The sequence below is a fragment of the Panthera leo genome, chromosome A2, assembly GCF_018350215.1.
Source record: "Panthera leo isolate Ple1 chromosome A2, P.leo_Ple1_pat1.1, whole genome shotgun sequence".
In the NCBI taxonomy this organism is placed as follows: Eukaryota; Metazoa; Chordata; class Mammalia; order Carnivora; family Felidae; genus Panthera; species Panthera leo.
Window position 1 is genome coordinate 149,184,175 of NC_056680.1, and position 20,365 is coordinate 149,204,539.

Sequence of the window (20,365 nt, forward strand, 5' to 3'; positions counted from 1 at the left end):
GAGTTGGCTAATTTGTCTCTATGCTACCTGAGCTCACAGAACAGGGAATTGAAAAGAACCAGCTAGATAGGACAGCACAGTGCCAGTGTACAGAAGACAGCTAGGTCCCATATGTGCCCACCAGTCCTAGAGCTGCTTGTGAAGATGACAATGGGTCAGTGGTGACACTCTTTCATCACACTCTTTACATCCCATGATGTAGGGATCATCACAACAAGGCAAGTAGATGCCCAAGTATCAGAGTGATATGGTATCATTGTCACCAATTGGAGGTCCATTGGTCAAATGATAATGACAGCTAACATTTATTGGGTCCTTACCATGTTCCAGCTACTTTCTAAGCACTTTACATGTTATTCACTCATCTAAGCCTCACAACAACCCTACAGGATAGGCGCTACAGATCTCTCTTGACTTATGATAGGGTTACATCCCAACAAACCCACCGTAAGTTGAAAATATCGTAGGTTGAAAATGCATTTAACACACCTAACCCGTCAAACATCATTGCTTAGACTAGCCTACCTTAAACATGTATAAGTCTACATTTATATCAGCCTACAGCCGGGCAAATTACGTAACACAAAGCCTATTTGATAACAAAATATTGGATATCTCTTGTGATTTACTGACTATTGTACTGAAAGTGAAAAACAGGATGGTTGAATGGGGACAGAATGGTTGTAAGTATATTGATTGTTGATCCTCATGACTTTGTGGCTGACTGAGAGCTGTGGTGCCCTGCCACTGCCCAGCATCATGAGAGAGGACCATCCTGCATATGGCTAACCCAGGAAAAGATTCAAATTCAAAATTCCAGGTATGGTTTCTCCTGAAATTATATTGCTTTCATACCATTGTAAAATTGAAAAATCATAAGTTGAACCATCGTAAGTAGGGGACCTTCTGTACTTTATTATCCTCACCCTACATGTAAATAAATTGAGGCACAGAGAAGGTAAAGAATTTGCTCAAGATCATACAGCCATTAAGTGGCAGAATATTTGACCCCAGGCAGTTGGCTCCTGAGCCCACGCTCCTAATCTCTATTCCCCACCGTCTCTCACAAGAGATTGTTACTGCCTTGGAGTGTGCCTTGAAGAAAGCCTCTCATTAGGGGGCACGTCAGAGTCACCAACCTCATGGAGCCCACAAAGAGCAAGAACAGCACTTGAGACCAACTGTGTAGACTGCAATTGGACCCAGTTAGAGACATTTCCCCTCTCCCTCCCCAGCCCCTGCTCATCCTAACACAAGGACCTGGCACGAGGAAGGAAGCCAGGATGAATGTAAATAGGAAAACACCAACTCATTCCCACTTCCCAAGACATCAGAGGTAGGGATAGATCTAGGCTGCCAGGGCTGGGGGGGGGGGGGGGGGGGTGGGGGTGAGGAGGAGGAAGATTTGATTCCAGTTTGAAACTGACATTTAAAACGTGCTTAACACTAAATGTCAGAATAAAAATCTTAAATACCAAAATGAAACTGTTTTAGTAGCTGAAAGTGGCTAGCAAGTTTTGGACTGTGGCAACACATCCTCCGTGGAAAACGGGATTTCTCCACTGCACAGTTCAGAGGCAGTTATCGGGGGGGGGGGGGGGGGGGAACCATTTCATGGTTTTTGTCCTGAGACTTCACACTCAGCATGGGAACCATTCTCTCTCTTTTGAGGTGATTCATCCTATCCATGATTTGTTGAGCAGGCAGGGGGCATTCTTACTTACTAGCCTCATTTCCAAGTGTTTAGGAGAATAATGCTTCACTATAGTCTCCAGATTTAGACACATTATACAAACTAATAATACAAACTAACTGAACCAATGATAGAGAGATTAGGAAGGACTTCACTATGGGGATGACACTTGAGCTGAGTCTTGGTTAGTTAATCGGCTGGGACGGATCTCAAGGTTTGAGCTTGGAAACAGTTTGAGAAGTTTGGCCCTATAGCAGGACATTCTAAACCCAGATCATCTGAGGAAAGCCAAGTTGGGTACTTGAGCACCCCAGGGCTCTCAGGACTTAGTATGGCTTCCTCAGCCAAACTGTGACAAGACCTTTATAGCCATATAACCGATAACTTCTGCGATGTCACAAATAACTCCTGATTGCCCTAGTCACTGCATTTAAGTCTCTGCTCAACAAATTCAAAGTGATAAACTTATACAAAATAAGTTACAGTCCTAACACAACTTACATTTGGGCATGTTGCTAAAGAGAATTTTCCTCCTGATTCCCACACTAGTAATTGTGCTCTCTAGAGTATTGTTTTAGTTTTTCTTTTCCTCTTTTCTTGCTCTGGTTATAGTGCCTTTTGTACTGCAGGCTTAGAGTAGATAAATTCACCAGAAAACAGGAGGAGGGGAAGTTGGTGCAGGAGTAAAGTTGCCTTGCCAAGCAGCCAAAGTTGTCTATATAAGGAGCCCGTCCTGTGAGCTTCTCAAGATAAGATTATAGGAAACGGGAACAAAATTTCAGACCGACAGAAAGTCCTTAGTAGAAGCTTACTCCAGGCCTTACTTTCATTCTACTTAAGGAATTTCACTGTATACTACCATCTGAAATAAAGTAAAAAAAAAATTACAAAAAAAAAAAGTTAAAAAGAAGCAGGTAGTTAAAACCATTTAAAATTTACTTAAGAAACCCTAATGAAACCTCCTTCTTGATAATGATACTGGCTCACGCTATGTTTCACCTCATCAGGACTGCCTAGTGTAATTCTTAACCCTGTCTTGTCTCAGAGCCTTTGTTCTTGCCACTTTCCCTACCTGGCAAGGTCTTCTCTGGACGTCAGTATGGCTCATCCCTCTGCTTTTGGTCTCTGCTCAAATGACTCCTGGTTACAGAAGCTTGCTGGACACCCTATCGAAAGAGCTACCCTAGGACACCTGGCTGGCTCAGAGCATGTGACTCTTGATCTCATGGTCCTGAGTTTGAGCCCCACGTTGAGTGTGGAATTTATGAGAGAGAGAGAGAGAGGGCTACCCCTACCAAGGCCCACCCACCCAGAGTACTTCCAGTGCTCTTTATTTTTCCTTGCTTTTATTTCTCTCCATAGCAGTTATCATCACCTGAGGGAGTGTTTTTAATTGGTTTGCCTGTCTTCTCCCATAACCTCCATGAGGAATGTCTGTTTGGTTTCCTGCAACAGCCTTACACAGCAACAATCCCTGACTAGTAGGGGGATTTCAATAAAAATTAGTTGAATGAATGAAAGAATAAAGGATTATGATTTTCAAAGTTTTTTTAAATTCCTCAACATTTATTTACACGCTAAAATAATGTTCATCTATAGGATTGCTTGAAATATGCTCATGTAAATATTTGGACTAAAAAATCATGAGACTTAAGTCGTTGCTCTGCCTTTAATTTCCTGTGTCCCTTGGTTAGACCATTTCTTGGGGCTTCTTCACCTTGTTCATCTGACATTCAATGGCTTGCAACCATGACTCTAAAGTCCAACAGAAAAATAGAGTCCTTATTTAAATATTCTTTGCGCACGTCACTTTTAGTTACATACGTACGGCACAAAACAAGGTGCAACAAGGCACCTGATGGGGTTCAGGGCAAGCATCCACCACCTGCATGCCACTTGGCATGCAGATTATTTTGAGCTGAAGACAGTGTAGGCCCAAAGGCTCAGGAGCAGCTTTTTATAGAGTGCCCGGTCCAGGAAAACAGCCATCACCAGAGATAACTGCAGAAAGTATGCGCTAGGGGTAGTAAGTTGGAGGGAGCTTGGCAGGGCATGTTCAATTCCTCTCTGTGTCCCATTGTCTCTGCGTGGCAAAGGCAGGTAAACATTTGTTTACCAAACATTTGCTCTTCCCATCTTCCTATGAATTGTCTTCCTGCCCTTTGACGCCCCAGACTCCACTCTCTCCTTAGTTCAGGATGGCATATGAGCCTCAGGTGTCCATCTTGGAGCCTCTCATGCCAATGTAAGGTGCCCATGTGGAAGAAATTAAACTTATTTTTCTCCTATTAATATACCAGCCAAAAGAACTTAAAAAGAGTAAAAATGTTTCCAAACATCTTAAGACTTTTTTTCAGCTACACTGGGACAACGGTTTAGACCAGGGGGAAATCAAGGTGATTTCAGGAATAACGTCTTCAAGTCTCTTATGGACCAGGGTGTCTACGTCTGTTATGGAAAGACCCCATTTAATTAGAAAAGACCATGCACGTAACATGATGTGCGTAGCGCCTCAGAAGGTCCGAAGTGCTCGGTGTGTTTGCTAACAATTATGATACTTAAAGAATCTCTGAGCTGGGAAGAATTTAGAGTTCACCCTGGTATATCTATCACTCCTCTACCAAGTATTTAGAGAGAAGTCTCGTTTCCTGAATAAAGATTACTAGTCACACAATCGCGCAGAATGCAGTTCTGTGTGGGTACAAATAAAGACTAACAAGGCTCAAGTCTTAACCAGTACGTTCTACTGCCTCCTTGGATAAAGGACAATCGACGCGGAGAAGCGAAGGGACAAATCGCTGCCCGCTCCTCGCCTCTCCTAAGATTCCCCCCGCCCCAGGTAGGGCGCTCCACGCTAACGCCCTTGGGAACTCTCTCCGCCCCCCTCTCCTCGGCCCCTCGTTCCCGTCATCCTCTGGGCTCTCCCCTTCCTCTGGCCGAAATCCCGCGTGGGCTCTTCTCGGCGCTGGTCGCTAGGTGATTCCCGAGGGCGCTCGGAAGTCTCGCGAGGGTGGTCCCGTTGTTCAGGAAACGGAGGGCCTCGCCTCTCGGTGAAGGGCGTGGCTGGAGCTGTTGAACTACCCCCGCGTTCCTTCCAGACGCTGGACCCTAGGTGTCTCGGGCGGAACGGCTGCGCCCCGCAGGGACGGGACGACTGGCCTGGGCGGAGGACTCGGGGCGGGGGCGAGGGCCCGGCCGAGGAGGCCCCGAAGGAAGAGACTTCGCAGACGGGCCGCCCCCTGCGGGAAGTGAGCGCGCGTGGAAAGACCGCGCGTCCCAGAAAATGAGCTCCTCCCCACACTGCCTGGTCCAGAAGTGAGCGTGGGAGGCACACCTTGCAGACACAACTTGGGGCTTAAAAGTCCTTCCCACTGAGAAAGTCACCGTGCCTGTCCGCAGACCCGCCCTGCGTGGCTGGGCGTGGAAACGCCTGCTTTTGCCTCGTCTGCTTCAGCCGTGGGAGACACACAGGAAGCGCCCATTAGATAATCTGTGTGTGTGTGTGTGTGGCTTTCCTGAAATTCAGGTTTCACTGCTCAGGTCAGCACGTTGGCGTGCCTCCTATGTTCATGTTAGGAAATAGAGCGAGGATTTATGCCACGTTTTCCAAATGTGGAATTGTGACGATGCCCCCCAGGCTGAAACTTCGGTCTCTTAATACTGAAGGTGTCATCTCTATTGCATGAGTTATTTGCTCTCTGTAGAGAGGAGCATAAACCAATAGATTCGAAATTGGTAAATTCCTTTGGTCTCTCAAAAATAATAGAGTCTTGGCAAGGAATTTGGTATTCCGTTGTCTTAACCACTTGGGAGGATGTTTGCATGGAAGGAGTGGTGGTCACCGCCAATACAACCTTCGGATAGCTATTGAGATTTAAGAATAATTGACTATTAGAACAGAGACAGTATCTTACAGAATAGTAACCAAAATCTAAGGAGAAAAGTCTGTTGTAGTCCTTTGAACTTTTGGTCAATTGAAAACTAAAGCAGAAAAAAAGATTTTTTTTAAGCTATGCTGTTAGATATCATTGCCTGAGTAACTATAATTTTCCTTTGACCCATGATCTTTTTGTTTTTTTTATTTTTACTTTATTTATTTATTTATTTTTGATCCATGATCTTTTTAAATGCCTCAGGATCATTCTGAACTTACTATGCTGTGTGGTATTGGGAATACAGGATGTGAATGATTTGGCTGTGTAGCCTGGAAATTTCTTTTTCCAATACATTATTTACTTGATTAGCCTTTCCTTGTGATTTTTGCCTCTTTTTCATGGAAATGGAAAATGTCTTCAGTTTTTTGAAATTGAATGTCTAATTAGCTGAGTCCTAATATAGCTTTTAGAGAAGCCTGTTGTCACTGTTAATAAAATTGACTAAAAGGTTGGGGTACTCATTTAATGTAATAAACACCTTCAACTTAAACAGAAAACTGTCAAATAAGTTCCCTAGAAATTGTTTTACAGCCTACCTACATGATAAAAGAAATTTCAAGCCAGATATTGCCAGAAATGTCAGAAGATTCAGAAAAGGAAGACTATTCAGACAGAACGATCAGTGATGAAGATCAATCAGTATGTTTTTCTCAACTTCATTCCACTTAATTTCAGATAAACCGTATGTTATAAAATATAAATTTCCCGGTAAAAATATTACAAAATCAGTTGGATGTGAAAATCAATTCGATGTTTAAATCACTTGTCACTGAAGTTGGAAAATAATTTGAAAGCCAAGATATTGCTGTGTGCAGTATGCCCTGTCTAGAAAGAGAACCCGGATTGGTATTGTTTTTTGAGAAATTATTTTGGCTAAGATTCTTCTCAGTTTTACTTAAAAGTGTGTATTAAATCATTACTAAGGTTTTATTTTTATAATTCTTCTTCACTTACGTGTTTTCTGTGTTACATCATAATATGTATCATAATACTGCAGCCTCCTATGTTCTAAATCTACTGTTTGTCACCACAATAGGTTTAATGTGGCTCTGATGTAACAAAGGGACACGGAGGAAGAAAAAGGGAAAAACAAAGCACAGTATTTCAAAAGAGTTTGCCTGGTTCTAGTACATATTTCTGAGAGATTTCCTTCACATTTTAGTAAAATATAAATTACCATGTATCTAAGTTAAGGTCCCAAAATAAGCTCCCTATTAGCCCTCTAAGTCTATGGCTTTTTGTGCTTCTTTTCTTTTAATTTTATTCATAGCTTAAATTGGGTTGCCAAGTTTACCAAGAATCTTTAAACTTTATTCCCTCCCTGCAATCATTAATCTGACCTTACCCAATGAAAGGAGGTTGAAAGATAAAGGCTTGAAGGTTTGAGGATATTTGAAGTGTTTGGCACTTTGAGACTGGTAGTCCCTAATAATCCTTTAATTTTTTTCATTTATTAAAGATTAAAAAGAGGCACTCAATTCTCACTACTAAAATAGATGTAAAAAATTTCTGGATTTGGAAGCTGTTGGTTTTTAAAAGAATATTTTAAAACTCTTTTTGTTTTAGGATGAGGATAACTTCATGAAATTTGTAAGCGAAGATATCCACCAGTGTGCGCTTTTAACAGGTTTGAACTTATCCATATTTTCTTCCTTCCCTTTATGATAAAACCTTGAGTGAATAAATAGCAAATGAAAAATTCACTCAAGGTCCATGAAAAATAAGAAAATTAAGAAACTAGAAAAAAAGATTGAATAATATAGGAATGTATTCTGATACTGGATAAAGAGAGAAAATGTATCCACTCTTATAAGAATTTTTTAGAGCTCAAACTGTAAAGGTTTTAGGTAAACCTGATATTGAATGAAACTAAATAAAAGTGGTCATTACTTTATGAAGGACTACACTTAACATAAAGATTTACATAGGCATTTCTTTAAATAATTAGCTCTTAAATTTACAGTATGACTCGAGTTACAGTACACAGTGTTTTTAAAGTACATTTTTATTTTTTTTAATGTTTATTTTTGAGACAGAGGGAGACAGAGCGCGAGTGGGGGAGGGGCAGAGAGAGAGGGAGACACGGAATCTGAAACAGGCTCCAGGTTCTGAGCTGTCAGCACAGAGCCTGATGTGGGGCTCAAACCCACGAACCGTGAGATCATGACCTGAGCCGAAGTCAGTCGCTTAACTGACCGAGCCACCCAGGTGCCCCTACAATACATCTTTTTTAATTTATTTTATTTATTTATTTTTTTTTAACGTTTTTATTTATTTTTGAGACAGAGACAGAGCATGAACGGGGGAGGGTCAGAGAGAGGGAGACACAGAATCTGAAACAGGCACCAGGCTCTGAGCTGTCAGCACAGAGCCCGACGCGGGGCTCAAACTCACAGACCGTGAGATCATGATCTGAGCTGAAGTCGGCCGCTTAACCGACTGAGCCACCCAGGTGCCCCAATACATCTTTTTTTAAATGAAGTATGCTTGTACAGAGTTTTTTTAATAAAGCCATTCACTTGCAAAAGTACATATATGTGGAATCTTTGTGTATACTTGATTTTTAAAAATGTATACATTTAGAGTTTTAAAATACTAAAATATTTCTTCTAAATATCCACATATCTATCACAGATGATCTGAAATTGAAGATAAGGCCTTAATTCTTTTCTTTTTTCTTTTCTCTCTCTCTCTCTCTCTCTCTCTCTCTCTCTCATCGTAAAAGTCTTTCAAGATACCTACTATTCTCAGTTTGATATGTATCCCTCTAGACCTTTTTCTTTGCACTTAGACACATCTCTATGCCCATACTCATAAAATATTTGTAGTACTAGTTTATGGACATCTTGCCACCCTTTTTTGCTTTTTAAAATTTTGCCAGTCTGTTGGAAAAAAGAAGGTAACTCACTGTTTTAACCAGTGTCATCTTTATTGCTGAAGAAACTGAGAATTATTCCATATGCTTGTCTATTTATGTTTCCTCTTATAATGAATTCCCTGTTATAGTAATCCTTTGTTAATGTTGCTTCCATGATTTAGAATTATTTTGATGTTAAGTTTATCATTATTCATTTGTGGCTGTTTATTTTTAAATCTGTTTAAGCTACAGAGGACTTCCCTACCCCAAGGTCATCATTATAATCATATAAGTTTTCTCTAAATACTTCGAATTTTGTATTTAATTTCTCTATAATTTACACTCATGAGCAGTATGAGATTGATTTAGTTTTATTTCCTACTTCATAGCTACCTTGCCATTTTTGAGTCATACTGTGAATTAGACAAAATGTGGTCTCTTCACATAATGAAAAACTAGATGCTTAGTAACTGTTGAAAAAATGGATCTAAATAACAATCCGGAGAAGTAGCAGGGAATATTATTATTCCTTATTTACATATAGTAAAATTTATGTTCAGAGAGGCTGCATTAGCCAAGAAAAATCATATAGAAACAAAGTGATGGAATAGAACTCAGTTGGTCTGACATCTAGTCCAGCTTGATATATCTGTTATCGTACAAAAATAGCCCAAAACTAAATCTAGGTAAAAAGCCACATTTTAGAGGTGGAAGAGCAAGAGGAGTCAGACAAATGGAAAACGAAATATGTGAAAGGGAGAAAACAGGAAAGTATAGCATCATAAAAGACAAGGTACATGAGGGGTGATTATCCACATCAAATTGATGTCCCACAGTTATCCCATTGAAAGAGACAGGGCCTCTGCGCTGCCTACTTGTGTTGTATTCTTTGTGAATTATGTGCTTGGGGTTGTGTCACATAGTGACCCTAGAATGAGCACTGAGAAAAATTTGTGACAGAGTTCACTAGCAACCCTTGAGAATATTCTTCTAGTAGGCGGTGAGGAATTATGATCGTGGACAAATCGTTGCCTCGGTGTGATTAAGTTTAAGAAGACTCGGCAGTAAACAGTTGGCTAGAATAACTGCGAGAAATAAATGTTTTTGGAGTAGCACGGAATTTAGCATAATAGTATCTGAGGTCAAAAACTACTTTTTAGCTATGTAAAGATCAATTGTTACAAAATTTCAATAGTAATTTTTATTTGTTTATTTATCTTTTATTTTTTAGAGAGAGAGGGAACAAGGGATGGGCAGAGGGAGAGGGATAGAATCTTAAGCATAGGCCGACTCAGGTCTCCCATCTCACAACCATGCGATCATGACCTGAGCCAAAATCATGCGTTGGAAGCTTAACCGACTGAGCCACCCAGGTGCCCCAGTAATTTTATTTTTTAAGTGCCATGAATTATAATATCCACAAATATTTATAAATTAATGGTATTGGAAGGGAAGAAGGAATGTATTAAAAAATTATAGAAATTGGGGTTTTGCTTCTTATCACTCATGATTGTGTTGAATCATTTTTCAGCTAACTCTGTTGGTGACCCATTTTTCCCCCGGACTACCCAGATACTGTTGGAATATCAACTAGGGAGATGGGTGCCACGTCTTCGTGAACCACGAGATTTGTATGGTGTTTCTTCTTCTGGTCCGCTGAGTCCAACACGGTGGCCGTACCACTGTGAGGTCATTGATGAAAAAGTCCAGCATATTGGTATGTTCCTAGATGTTTTTGGAATTCAAATATTAGCAAACTTACTTTGCCAAACTTAATGAGGAGACTCATGGTGTTAGAACAGTGCGTTCCAACAGGAATATAACATAAGCTGTATGTATCATTTAAAATTTTCTAGTGGCCACATTTTAAAAAAGGAAAAAGGGGCCCCTGGGTGGCTCAGTTGGTTGAGTGTCCGACTTCAGCTCAGGTCATGATCTCATGTCTCATGGGTTCGAGCCCTACATCGGGCTCTGTGCTGACAGCTTGGAGCATGAGCCTGCTTCAGATTCTGTGTTCCCTCTTTCTCTCTCTGTGCCTTCTCCACTCGCGCTCTCTGTCTCTCAAAAATAAACATAAAAAATATTTTTTTAAGGAAAATAAGTGAAATTGATTTCAAAAATATATTTAATTTAGGGGCGCCTCGGTGGCTCAGTCGATTAAGTGTCCAACTTCGGCTCAGGTCATGACCTCAGAGTCCATGAGTTCGAGCCCCACATCCGGCTCTGTGTTGACAGCTCAGAGCCTGGAGCTGCTTCAGATTGTGTGTCTCCCTCTCTCTTTGCCCCTCCCCTCTTGAGTGCTTTCTCTCTTTCAAAATTAACATTAAAAAAATTGTTTTAATATATATTTTATTTAAGCCAAATATATCCAAAATATCTTGCATTCTTTTTTTTTTCATATGAAATCTTCAAACTCTGGTGTGCATTTGCACTGCATTTCAGTTTTAAGCCACATGTGCTTAAAAGAGGAACTTAAAACGTGCCAGAGTTTTGTAATTCTCAACAATTCCAAATAGCATGACGGTTCCAGTCACATTCAAACTCTTATGTAGAGTGAGGTTGCAGACAGAGGGTATGCCAGATGGCTGTGTAATCTTGCTCTTTTTTTCTCCCTACCTCTTTCTCCTTCCCCTCCTGCCCTACCACCACACTGAATATCTTCCTTCTCCTGTGTGTCTTTATACTCTTCACCTTCTGCCTTTCTCCCTTTCGCCATTGCCCTTCCTTTCTTATTTTCTATCTTTGTGCCCCTTTGTCGTTTTTCTCTCCTCTCCCACTTTATGCTTCTTTCCTTCAGTGTATGTTTTATGGACGTGAAGTGTGCATATTTCAGTGAATATTTTTATGTTTCTGTATGTGTGCATTCTCAAATTTAGTTTTCATTCAGTGGTTTACAGCCTTATCTTCCCAATTCTCACACACAAATGATAGAAACATTCCTATTAGCACTTCCTCATTGCCACTGTTTTCCACTTTGTGTTAATTATAGCATATTATAATGCTATAATAATATTATTGCCATGTAGAGATATTATTAGACATTCACTGGTGAGTAAAATTAAAAACCATCTATACTTACTATAATTGTCTACACTTACTTAAATTAGATGCTACTTACACATTCTTATAAACTAACTTTTCTCTTTATATTATTTGATGGAGAAAGGGTAAAGGAGAAGTCTGTCTCCCCCTCTCTGATTGACTCTCTCTCCCTCCCTCCCTCCCATCCTCCCTCTTTCTCTCCCTCTCCCCCTCTCTCCCTCTCTCCCTCTCTCTGTGTGTGTGTGTGTGTGTGTGTGTGTGTGTATATATATATATATTTACATATATATATGTATATGTATATATGTGTATGTATATATATATATATGTATGTATATGTATGTATATATGTATACACACACACACACACACAGGCTTCAGATGACTTCTAAGTCAAAAGTTCCAGCTGAGTGTTTATGCCCCTGTGGTCATATGGTCAAGCCAGGCTGTCTGATTCTGCCAAATGAAAACCACCAGTAGATAAACTGCCCATGGTGGGTACCAGGGGAGTTTCAGACTTTAAATAGCACATTATAAATCTTAACTGTCCTTATCTTGGCCAACTGTCAAAGCTAGATATCCATACTTCCCCGGATATAAAAATAGAGCTTTTCTGCTTTAGCTATAAATGAACTCTGTCCTACACAAGTATATATCTTAAAAGTCTTTCCACATCAGCTCACATATATCAGTCTTTTTTTATATAAATTGGTTTATTAGATTTAATTGGGTAAACAATATTTTCTGTAACTGCTACCTTATTAATGAATTTTAGATGTTTCTAGTCTTTGGCTCTGACAAACAGAACTACATGAACATTCTTTTATATGTGTCCTATTGTGTGTGCGTGTGTGTGTGTGTGTGTGTGTGTGTGTGTGTGTGTGTGTAGTGTTGGAAGTAAATGCCTAGATTTCTGGTTAAAATAATACTGCCAAATTGCTCTCCAAGAGGAGCTGTAACAATTTATAGTCATACAAACAATTTATATGAGCATGGTTGGGGTCTTCAAGATTACCCTCAGGTTCAATGATTATAGAAGGACTCCTAGAACTCAAAAAACTGCCATACTCATGGTTATGGTTTATTACATTGAAATGATACAGATTAAAATCAGCAAAGGTTAAAAAAATCAGCAAAGGTAAAAGGTACATAGACTAGAGTCCAGGATAGATCAGGCACAAGCTCCAGTTGTCCCCTTCTAATGGTGTCTTTTGTACAGTGTTTAATACTCCCAGCCATGTGAGATAACACATGAAGTATTGCCAATCAGGAAAGCTCATCCAAGCTTTGGTATCCAGGATTTCTATGAGGGGCTGGTCACGTCTCCATGGAGTATATATATGGTTGGCCTTAGTTACTCAGTCTCTAACCTCTCCTGTTAAAACTGATAGCATATGGTACAAGTCCCTCTACCATAAGTCACATTAGTGTAAATTACCTGGTGTGACCCAAAGCCCCAAGTAGACGATAGACTCTTATCAAGCAGGATAGTCCAAAGTCTGAGAGGTTATCTTCTAGGAGTTTTACAAGGGTCTAACTTTTCTTTGGTATGTGCAGAGTTTGGACAACCCAGGCCTTCTGAGTTAATCCTTCATTACACCGTAAGAAGGCCTGTTTTTCCATATACCCATAAACACTGTTTAGTTCCCTGATTTTCAACAATCTGGTGTTGTTTGCTTTATATATGTTATGTTTTAATTTATATTCTTTCTTTATTAGTGACATGGAATATCTTTACATATATTTATTGGCTATTTTAGTTTTTATATTTATTTTTTTGTGGTAAGAGCACTTAGCATGAGGTCTACCCTCAGCATATTTTTAAATGTGCAATACTGTATTGTTAAGTATAGGCACAATGTTGTTATAAATCTTACTCATCCAGTATTATTGAAGCTTTAAATATGTTGATTAGTAGCTCCCCATTTTTCCCTCCTGCTGGCTCCCAGCAACCACCATTCCACTTTCGGAGTTTGACTATTTTAGATAATTTATGTAAGTGGAATCATGTAGTATTTGTCCTTCTGTGACTTCATTTAGCATAATGTGTCAAGGTTTATCCATGTTGTTGCATATTGAAGGATTTCATTTTTTAAGACTGAATGCTGTTTCGTGTGTGTGTGTGTGTGTGTGTGTGTGTGTATGTGTGTGTAGCACATTCACTTTGTATCATTTGTCCATCAATGGACATTCAGATTGTTCATACATTTTCACTAATGTGAATAGTACTGCAATGAATAGGAGAGTGCTAATGTCTCTTCAAGATCCTAATTTCAATTCTTTTGGGTAAAGACCCAGTGGTTGGACGGCTGGATCATGTGGTAGTTCTGTTTTTAACTTTGGAATTTCTATACTGTTCTACACAGTGTTTGCAGCATTTTTTATTCCCACCAACAGTGTACAGGGATTCCAGTTTCTCCACTTCCTTGCCAAAACTTTTTTTTTATAATACCCATCATAATAGGTGTGAAATGATACCTCACTGTGGCTTTGATTTTTCATTTCCCTGAGGATCGGTTAACAATGCAATCCCTATCAAAATCCCAATGGCATTTTCATAGAAATAGAAAACAACTCTAGGGGTGCCTGGGTGGCCCAGGTGATTAAGCATCCGACTCTTGATCTCAGCTCAGGTCTTGATCTTAGGGTTGTGAGTTCAAGCCCCATGTTGGGCTCTGTGCTAGGTGTGAAGCCTACTTTAAAAAACTAAAATATAAAAGGAAGGAAGGAAGGAAGGGAGGAAGGAAGAAAACTGAATGGGAAAGGGAAGGGAAGTGAAGGGGGAAGGGAAGAACTCTAAAAGTCAGATGGAATCACAAAAGACCAGATGGCCAAATCAGTCTTCAGAAAGAAGAACAAAGCTGGAGACATCACACTTTTTGATTTCAAAATGTATTACAAAGCTAGAGTAATCAAAAAAGGACAGCACTGGTATAAAGAGAGACCTAGAGGCCACTGAAACAGAATAGAGAGCCCAGAAATAATTCCATGCATATACAGTCAATGGATCTTTGAAAAGAGTACCAAGAATATACAATGGGAAAAGGATAGCCCTTCAACAAATGTTGAGAAAATTGGATATCCACATGAAAAAGAATGAAGTCGACCCTTAACATCTTACAGTATGCAAAAAAAAAAAAAACCTCACAATTTATTATGGATTAAAGACTTAAACATAAGACCTGAAACTGTAAAACTCTGTGTGGCAAAGGGAACAATCAAAACTGAAAAAACAACCTATGGAACAGGAAAATATTTGCAAACCATATGTATGATAAAGGGTTAATCTCTAAAATACATAAGGAATTGGGGCGCCTGGGTGGCTCAATCGGTTAAGCGACTGACTTCGGCTCAGGTCATGATCTCACAGCTCGTGAGTTTGAGCCCCGCGTCGGACTCTGTGCTGACAGCTCAGAGCCTGGAGCCTGCTTCGGATTCTGTGTCTCTCTATCTCTCTGCCCCTAACCCACTTGCATTCTGTCTCTGTCTCTCTCAAAAATAAATAAACATTAAAAAAAAATTTTTTTTTAAATAAAATACATAAGGAATTTCTACAGCTCAATAGCAAAAAAAAAAAAAAAAAAAGTAACAAGATTTAAAAACAGGCTGAGGACTTGAATAGGCATTTCTCTAAAGAAGACCTGCAATTGACCAACAGGTGTATTCATTGGCTTTTTATGTCAACTGACAAAATTCTTTGCCCATTTTGTTATTGGTCTCAAAAGTCTTTGTATACTGCTTTCTCTTAAACCCTGTCCAGCCACCGTGGAACAATCCATAGCTAGCTTGCTGGGTATGATGAGCATGAAGCAGAGATGAGCCAAGATTAGCCTACATCGTTTAGCCACCAGCCAAAACTGCAGCTTATCAAGATAAATGAGTGAACCTAACCCACCAGAAGAATCATGTAGCTGAGATAAATAAATGATTATTGTTTTGTGTCACTAAGTTTGGGGGTGGTTTCTTAAATAGTAAAAACACATATACTAGCATGGTTAGGAGTTCAGTCTCTGTAATAATAAACTATGGTCCACAGGCCAAATCTATTTTGAACCTTCTATTAATCATTGAAATGTGGAACATAAATTAATCTTGGAAAAGGAATATCTTTTATAATCAATACCCAAAAAATTTCTTTTAATAAAATACTATATAGTTCTGGGAGATATCAACAGATTTTCTAGTCTCAGACAAAGTTTACAGGGATAGCCAATGATATTCCATACACAGACATTAGGTTAATTCCTCCAAGAATTAAACAGGCTCCTTTTGCATTTAAGAGAGGAAAAAAATGAAATAACTTTGTAACATCACTAAGAAAACTCATCTTCAAACAAACTGCATGTACAAATATATAAATGAGATTACTATATTCTTTTTAAAAAATTTTTTTATTTCTCTTTTGAGAGAGAGCACGAGCTCTGAGCTGTCAGCACAGAGCCCGATGTGAGGTTCAAACTCACAAACCATGAGATCATGACCCGAGCCGAAGTCAGGATGCTTAACCAACTGAGCCACCCAGGCACCCCAAGAAAAATTATCTTCAAACAAATTGCACACACAAATATATATATGAGATTACTATATATTTTTAAGGGCAGTATATAGTACCTTATATTTCAATATGTAAAATTCACATGTTTTTTGATTTAGCGTTTCCACTGCCAGGTATCTAACCCACAGGTATTCAAACACATGAATCGAGGCATATTATAAGTAATGTAGTATAAAGAGACTGTTAGAACCAAAATGTCCATCAGTAAAGAAATGACTGTAATGTCTGTCAGTGGTCAGGTAATGGCAATCCATATTAGGGAACTCTACACGGCTATTAAGAAATGAGGGAGATCTATATATATTAATAAAAATCGGAGAGGCTGGGTGGCTCAGTCAGTTGAGCGACCGACTTTGGCTCAGGTCATAATCTCACAGTTTGTGAGTTCGAGTCCCGCATCAGGCTCTGTGCTGACAGCTCGGAGCCTGGAGCCTGCTTCAGAGTCTGTGTCTCCCTCTCTCTCTGACCCTCCCCCGTTCATGCTTTCTCTCTTGTCTCAAACATAAATAAACATTTAAAAATTTTTAAAAAGAAAAATCACTAAGATATTTGGTTAGGTGGGGTAGGAAAAATTGATGATCAGTTATACATAAAGTGATATAATATACAAGAAGAGGAATTGTAGTTGACTCCCAAGTATCCATTTCACCTCAGTTAAGTAGTATATGTCAGTTAGTCCATGACACTGTTTTACTGAAAGCCACATTGTTCTCATTTTACAACAGTAAGGGATCCAACCTTAGGAGGACCTCAGATCTGAAATGACAAAGTAGAAAGACATAAATAAATTGTGCCTTGAATGGCCACTGAGCCACTGATTGTACCAGACCTTGAATCCTCTCTGTTTCTAGATTTCTAGATATGTAAGATAATAAATTACTGTGTAAGCCAGTTTGCCTTAAGAATTGTTACTTGTAGCTGGAAGCATCTTTATGGGATAGTTGAAAAAGACAAAGCCTGAAACTAAAAACCCAAATGTTCATATTTAGATCTGTGCGATGAATTATGGATAATTCTTTTTCTTTTGGCTTAAAGTATATTTTTAAATTTTTATACAGCAAATTTGTTTAATAAAAAATACTTATCAAAAGCATCCAAATTAAGCACCTTTAATTCAAGTTTTATTACTCCTGAGATTTTCTGTGACTCTTAGACATGTTTTGTAAGATCACTTCCTTCTACTACATGTCTGTCATCAAAAAGTGGGATAAACCAAAGGTGAAGGGCAGGTAAGTCTTACAGAAAAAAGAGAGAGAGAAAAAATGCAATATTCACTGTCATCTACTTAGGGTTTTAAATCAGTGCTATATGGGTGCCTCAGTCAGTTAAGCGTCAGACTGCAGCTCAGGTGAAGATCTCACGGTTCGTGGGTTCAAGCCCCACATCTGGCTCTGTGCTGACAGCTAGGAGCCTGGAGCCTGCTTCAGATTCTGTGCCGCCTCCTCTTTCTCTGCCCCATTCATGCTCACTCACTCTCAAAAATAAATAAACATTAAAAAAATGTTTTTAATAAATAAATCAGTGCTGTAAATGGTTGAATCAGTACTGGAGCTATTAATTTTCATTGCTTTTCCTCCATAAAAAGATGATAGGTATAGTACAAATAAATGTATTCCACAGATTTGGATTTACCATCATGAAAACGCTTTCTAAATTTATATTTATTGACTTTCTGAGAAACTAGTAGTCTCTTATTACCAAGAATAGTATCATTTACAGATTGGAACTTAACACAAACTAACGAAGTCAAGGAGGGAAAACACCAAGCAAATACTTTAAAACAAAATATTTGCTAGTCAAGTGTCACATTCTAAATTTATTTTTGCATAGAGTTTATAGCTTGAATGAATATAAGCTCTTTTCAGACATGTCTAGGCTTGTCTGCTATCCTGGTAGTTAGGGCCTCAAGAGTCTTCTTTAACATGAGAGGTGTTTTATTTTTGTTTTTGTTTTTTTTCCTTAAAATGAAATGTATGTTATAGGGCTGAGGGCATAATGTTATCTCAGTATTAACCCTCCAAGCTAGACCTGAAGACAAAGGAGAAAGGAGCTGAAGGCCAGAATAAAAAACTTCACAAGATGATCCAAGAGACACAATGGCACAAACAGCACTGATTTGGTGCTCATGTGACATAGTAAATGCTAACTAAGTCTCCTGGGGACATGACTTTGACCCAAGGAGAACTCAGAGCAGTGCTGTTTTGTTTTCTTTTGTTTCTTGTTTTTGTTTTCCATTGAGTATTATGTTAGCTGTGGGTTTTTCATATATGGCATTTATTATGTTGAGGACATGTTCCCTCTAAACCTCCTTTGTGAGAGTTTTATCATGAATGGATTTTGTACTTTGTCACATGCTTTTTCTGCATCTGTTGAAATGATCATATGGTTTTTATCCTTTCTCTTGTTGATGAGATGTGTATCACATTGATTGTTTGGGAATATTGAATTACCCTTGTATCCCAGGAATAAATCCCACTTGATCATGGTAAATGTATTGTTGGATTTGATTGTTTATTTTGTTGAGGATCTTTGCTTCTATGTTCATCAGAGATATTGGCCTGTAGTTCTCTTTTTTTGTAGTGCCTTTATCAACTTTGGTACGAGGGTAATGCTGGCCTCATGAAACCTCCCTTCCTCTTCTATTTTTTGGAATAGTTTGAGATGAATAAGTATTATCTCTTCTTTAAATGTTTGGTAGAATTCACCTGTAAAGCCATCTGGTCCGGAACTTTTGTTTGGAGTTTTTTGATTATTGATTGAATTTCATTACTGGTAGTTAGTCTGTTCAGATTTTCTATTTATTCCTGATTCAGTTTTGGGAGGTTATATGTTTCTAGAAATTGATCCATCTCTTATTGGTTATCCAATTTGTTGGCATATAATTTTTTATAATACTTTCTTATAATCCCTTGTATTTCGGAGATGTCAGTTATTTCTCCTCTTTCATTTCTGATTTTGAGTTCTCTCTCTGTCTCTCTTACTCTCCCTCATTCCCTCCCCCCTTCTGTCTCTCTTCTTAATGAGTCTGGCCAAAGTTTTTTCAATTTTTTTTTTTTTTTTTTTTATCTTTTCAAGAACCAGCTCCTGTTTTCATTGGTCTGTTATATTGTTGTCTTTTTATATTCTATTTTATTTCTTCTCTAATGTTCCTTCTATTGGTTTGGGGTTTTTTTTGTTGTTGTTGTTCTTTTCTAGCCTTTAAGTGTAAGGTTAGGTTGTTTATGTGAGATTTGTCTTGCTTCTTGAGTTAGGCGTATATTGCTATAAACTTCCCTCTTGGAGCAGCTTTTGCTGAATCCCAAAGATTTTGGACTGTTGTGTTTTCATTTCCATTTGTCTCCATGTATTTTTTTATTTCCTCTTTGATTTCTTGGTTGACCCATTTATTGTTTAGTACCATGTTATTTAACCTCCATGTATTTGTGTTTTTCCATATTTTTTTCTTGTGGTTGTAGAATTCCAGTTTCATAGCATTGTGGTCAGAAAAGATGCATGGTATGACTTCAGTCTTTTTTAATTTGTTGAGACTTGTGGCCTAATACATGATCTGTTCTGGAGAATGTTCCATGTGTACTTGAAAAGAATTGTATTCAGCTGTTTTAGGATGGAATATTCTGAATATATCTGTTAAATCCATTTGATCCAATGTGTTATTCAAAGCCACTTGTCCTTGTTGTCCAAAGTGTCCTTGTGATTATGTTTGGATGATCTATCCATTGATGTAAGTGGGGTGTTGAAGTTCCCTACTATTCTTGTATTATTATCAATTACTTCCTTTATGTTTTTTATTTGCTGTATTTGGGTGCTCCATGTGGGTGCATAAATATTTACAATTATTATATCTTCTTGGATTGTTCACTTTATGATTATGTAGTGTTCTTCTTTGTCTTGTTAGTCTTTGTTTTAAAGTCTATTTTGTCAGATATAAGTATTACTACCCCAGCTTTCTTTTCACGTCCATTTGCATGATAAAACTTCCTCCATCCCTTCACTTTCAATCTGCACTGAATCTGCATTCAATCTGTGTTTAGGTCTGAAATGAGCCTCTTGTAGGTAGCGTATAGATAGGTCTTGCGTTTTTATCTATTCTGTCATCCTGTGTCTTTTGATTGAGGCATTTACTCCATTTAAATTCAAAGTAATTATTGATAGGTATGTATTCACCACCATTTTGTTACTCATTTCATAGTTGCTTGTGTAGTTCTTCTCTATTCCTTCTCTTGCTCTCTCGTCTCACTATTTTCTGGCTTTCTGTAGTGATATTCCTGGATTCCTTTTCTTTA

The 20,365-nt window shown here is 38.6% G+C and overlaps 1 protein-coding gene across 17 annotated transcripts in view; it reads left to right on the forward strand.

Moving 5' to 3' along the window:
- The first annotated feature begins 4,685 nt into the window (after positions 1–4,685).
- AGBL3 (AGBL carboxypeptidase 3) overlaps positions 4,686–20,365 on the forward strand; it is a 71,201-nt gene continuing 55,521 nt past the window's right edge. For 5 of the 17 annotated variants that reach the window (XR_006198892.1, XR_006198895.1, XM_042925321.1 and 2 more), the window contains exons 1-4: positions 4,690–5,233; positions 6,160–6,267; positions 7,195–7,255; positions 10,017–10,202. Coding sequence is in view for 15 of the 17 variants with exons in the window: in XM_042925321.1 (XP_042781255.1) it covers positions 6,169–6,267; positions 7,195–7,255; positions 10,017–10,202 (346 nt within the window). In the remaining 2 variants the exon portion in view is untranslated. The other 12 variants (XM_042925407.1, XM_042925432.1, XM_042925396.1 and 9 more) reach the window with 10 other exon arrangements.